Source organism: Wasmannia auropunctata, unplaced genomic scaffold (genome assembly GCF_000956235.1).
Source record: "Wasmannia auropunctata unplaced genomic scaffold, wasmannia.A_1.0 LD333757.1, whole genome shotgun sequence".
Taxonomy (NCBI): domain Eukaryota; kingdom Metazoa; phylum Arthropoda; class Insecta; order Hymenoptera; family Formicidae; genus Wasmannia; species Wasmannia auropunctata.
This window is the reverse complement of record NW_012029133.1, coordinates 1-4,404: the sequence shown is the minus strand read 5'-3', so window position 1 is coordinate 4,404 and position 4,404 is coordinate 1. Positions and strand designations below refer to the sequence as shown.

Genomic DNA, 4,404 nt, shown 5'->3' with positions numbered 1-4,404 from the left:
TATATATATATATATATATAAAAGAAAGATTAGTTATTATCAATATAGGTTATATAGCTTATACATGCAGTAGAAAATGTAAATAACGTTGCTAATTTTGTTAATTTTTCTTTGAATAGTTTACCTTCAAGGCTGAGAGTTTGTTTGCTTGTTGCATTGGATCCAGTACATTTTTATTCACCTGGAACATTAAAATATTACAATAAAAATGAATATCACAATATATTTTTAGATGTCTTTGATATTTTAATGTTATTTTATCTCAAAACAATTACCTTATCATCATTCATTTTAAATCTAGAATCCTTGCAGCAGTGAGTAAAGTGATTTATGTTATCACATTTTGTGCACTTTGATCCCCAAGCAGGACACTTTCCAAATGGATGATGATAGTCACATCTCCAACAACTTTTCTTCATCTTATCATTATTTGATGGTTTTGGTATAAAATTTTTGGATTCTGTTCTACTTTCTTTAGTAACTTCTTTAATCTTTTCAGTATTAATCTTGTAATCATTGTAAATCATTACTAATTTCGACAAATCTAAATTGTCTTCTTCAAAAAATTTTTTACGCAATATTTTGTCGTGAGTGTCAAGAATGATTTTATCTCGTATAATACTATCTGTCATATCTTTAAAATTGCAAGTTTTAGCTTTTTCCTACAAAATATAACAAAAATTTCAATACATAAATAATTCAATACATAAATAATTTACTTATTAAAGGAAAATATACAATCACAAGTATCACGTACTCTTAAAATATTTATATATTGTTCAATAGACTCATTTTGCTTTTTTGATCTTGTAAAAAAGTGGTATCGTTCAACTGCCTCTTTTTTGGGAGAATTAAAGTATTCGTCAAGCTTTTCAATCAATATATCCATATCATCTTTGTCTCGTATATTGTTAAAAGATATATTTTGTATTGCTTCAATACCAACTTTTCCAATCCGGTTTTTCAAAAGATTCGCTCGTACTTCATTAGGTTTATCAATATATCCAGTTACTTTCATAAATATAATGAAATCTTCTTTCCAGGTTTGCCAGTTGCTAGTTATATTATCTTCTGTTAAAGGATCTGGAGCACGCGCGTATGCCTCCATGATAAATGCCAAACTTACTACAAAAAAAAAATTATCTTTCAAAATCTTCTATTAAATCTTCTTTCAAAATCTTAATTTTATTTTAGTCTCAATTTTGTATCAAATTGTATAAATTAAAAATGCAATATAAATTTTTATAAGATTTGTCATTTTACATACATAGAATAAAATATACGCGAGTAAATTACAAAAGAAAAATTAATTCTTTGATGAAAAGAAAAAATCACTTGTCAGTATAAAAAAATGTTTCTTTTCAATTATGATTGAAAAATTAAATTGGTTATTATTTAATGAATACTAGCGCTGTTTTCATTGTCTAAACAAACGTCATCAGACATGATCATGTTTTTTCCACTAAAAATTGCGAGAATAATATCGAAGCCATCAATGATAAACATACTACTATATTTGTACTTTTTGCAAATATTACACTTATTAACTCACATAAATAAATTACATTATATTTAATTTTACTGATAAAATTAATAAAATATGTTATTAATTTCTCAACATTAAAGGATAAAAGTTATATATTTAAATTTAATAAAAAAGGTTAACTTTATTAATAGAAATTTTTCTCAATCTAATCAATCAGAAACATAATTTTAAACATTTAAAGATAATAATATAGAGACTAATGAGCTTGATACTCGTATTAAGTTTTATAAATAACAAAGATATACGATATTAAAATAAAGTCATATATTATGATGAATCAAATGTTTCGATCAATAACGGTCATCTTCAATGTAATAGTAAGAAATAAGAAATTTTACATTACATTACAGTGGAAATCTTTGCTAGATATAATAATGCATGCACATGTCGATGTAATCATCCAAATACTTGGAACTTTGGAAACATGGTTTCAATATTTATTTAGATACCTGCAGTGATTTATTAATAGTTATAACTGAAATCAAGAATTGCGTTAAGTTCAACAACAAATCCTCATGAATTATGTTATTAGACTTAATAGTGCAATTTTTGATTTCAGTTTCAAAGATTCATTATTCACAATTTAATATGTACGAAGAATATTTGATTGTTGTAACTATCGATATGAATTACTGTAACTTTATTTTAATTTGATATTACATATTTAATATTTATAAAATTTAATAGGACGAGTATCTAACTCGGCTCATTAGCTCCTACATTATTATCTTTGATCTCATGTTGTAATTTACAATTTAAACAATAAAAGTTATTAAAAATCATGTAATCTTCTCTGAGATATGATTAAACATTATTTATTAATGAAGAAACGAAAATTAACATTATGTATTAATGAAGAAAAGATTAGTCAAGAAAAACTTAAAATTATATTAACTATGTTCACAAGCAAGGCATGTATACAGAGTGTTGAAAAAAAGATAGAAACCTCTAAATAACTCAGAGAATATAAGTTTTATATAAAGATGTTTCAGACAAAAGTTGTAGAGTTTAAAAAGATGTATTTACTGATCTTATTGATTTAACCTTGTCCCTGGGTGGTGTTGTTAAGGTCACGGAAAGATCACTTTAAATTTTTAAAATGGAAATCCTATTTTTCATTTCATTTTTGTATCTTATTTTAAGAGCTTTCCAAAATACTATAATATTTTTTCATTAAGCACTTTTCGAGTTTAAGATTTGAAAGTTACAGTACCGCCGACATTAGCAATATTAGTATTATTCAAGGTGTCCGAACAATGGCTAAAACCTTTTGAATGTTGTTCAGGATCATGAGCATGACAACATGTCAAGGTCATGATCATTGGAGGTTGTTGCTGTTATTTTCATTTTTGAAAATTTTTATTTTTTGAAAAAAAGAGGAACAATCTCCAATTCTGATTATGATCTTGATATGTTATCAAGCTCATGATCCTGAATAACATTCAAAAGGTTTTAGATATTGTTCAGACACCTTGGATAATGCTAATCCTAGTGGTAACTTCAAGTCATAATTATAACTCGAAAAGTGCTTATGGAAAAATATTTTATTCTAGTGCTTTGAAAAGCTCTCAAGATAAGCTGCAATAATATGCAATGAAAAATGAGGGGTTCCATTAAAAAAATTTAAAGTGATCTTTCCCTGGCCTTGCCACCCAAGGTCAAACCAATAAGATCAATAAATACATCTTTTTAAATCCTACAACTTTTGTCTGAAACATTTTTCTATAAAACTTATATTTTCCGAGTTTTTCAGGGGTTTCGACCTTTTTTCAACACCCTGTATAACCTATATCTATTCCATACAGAAAAAAGAAATTGTATTATTAGAATATATAGATTATATGTCTTGCTCTCATGTATGATCTCAAGTTCTGAAGCAAAAGTGTGATATGTATTTTTCTTAATTTGTTAAAGATATTCATATGCCATATTATTAGATGACATGATTGAGATAAGTCGATAAGACTACGTTTACTTTACACGTCACTCTTAATCGGGTTTAATAACATCCGTATGTAGTTATTAAACTACCATGGTTAATCCTCTGAAGAATAAAATGACTATGATTGACCAGATTTCATAACTACAGATGTTATTAAACCCGATTAAGAGTAAAGTGTAAACGTAGACATTGACGATTAACGATATCACGCAATTTCTACAATCATTTTAATGTTTTCTAATGCACTTACCTGGTCGTAGAAAACAAAATTGTCTTGAAAATAATAAGATTTTGCGTTCGTTTGATGCAAAATACTTAAATCATGCTTGCGTAAAACCCGTGTGAACAAACAAAGCGGACTTGCTATCCGTGACTGATTAAAGTAGATGACAGTACAAGATAACCACAAATAGCGTACTCTCGAGTCTCGTTCTGCCACGTTCTGCTGATTTTGCACCAATTATCAAAGCTATGTGTATATATATGTATGTATATACACACGGGGATGGAAATGCCCCGCTATCGAACAATAAACTTGCAGGAATACCGCGGAGCATACATACAATACATACGTAAAACGGGTATTCCCCACATACTCACATAAGTAGCTAAACGTCTCTGTGGAAGTGGAAGCAGTGGAAGCGCCCAAAGCATATATATATATTATGTGTGTGTGTGTGTGTGTGTGTGTGTGTGTGTGTGTGTGTGTGTGTGTGTGGTGGTTGTGTGTCCCTGGTCAGAGTCTATATTGACGTAGAATATATTGTAGAAGAAAGCATTTCGCAAACCCGGCTTCCTGCCATTTCCTTTTTTGCCACCGATGGCGTTTCGATCGTCCGCGCGTGCAGACACGCCATTGGCCCTCAGCTCTAATCGCGTAGCGATTGGGCCGTTACCACAGTATAACCAATAGGTC

At 28.8% G+C, this 4,404-nt stretch overlaps 1 protein-coding gene across 2 annotated transcripts in view; it reads right to left on the bottom strand.

Annotated features, from left to right (window-relative positions):
• Positions 1–4,179, bottom strand: part of LOC105459786 — an 8,003-nt gene extending 3,824 nt beyond the window's left edge. Inside the window, exons 1-4 of one of the 2 annotated variants that reach the window (XM_011706042.1) lie at positions 4,089–4,179; positions 758–1,125; positions 276–662; positions 125–181 (exon numbers count right to left, since the gene is read on the bottom strand). In XM_011706042.1, the coding sequence (XP_011704344.1) occupies positions 125–181; positions 276–662; positions 758–1,108 (795 nt within the window). In that variant the 5' untranslated portion in view covers positions 1,109–1,125; positions 4,089–4,179. The other variant, XM_011706041.1, reaches the window with a different exon arrangement.
• Between the last annotated feature and the right edge of the window lie 225 nt (positions 4,180–4,404).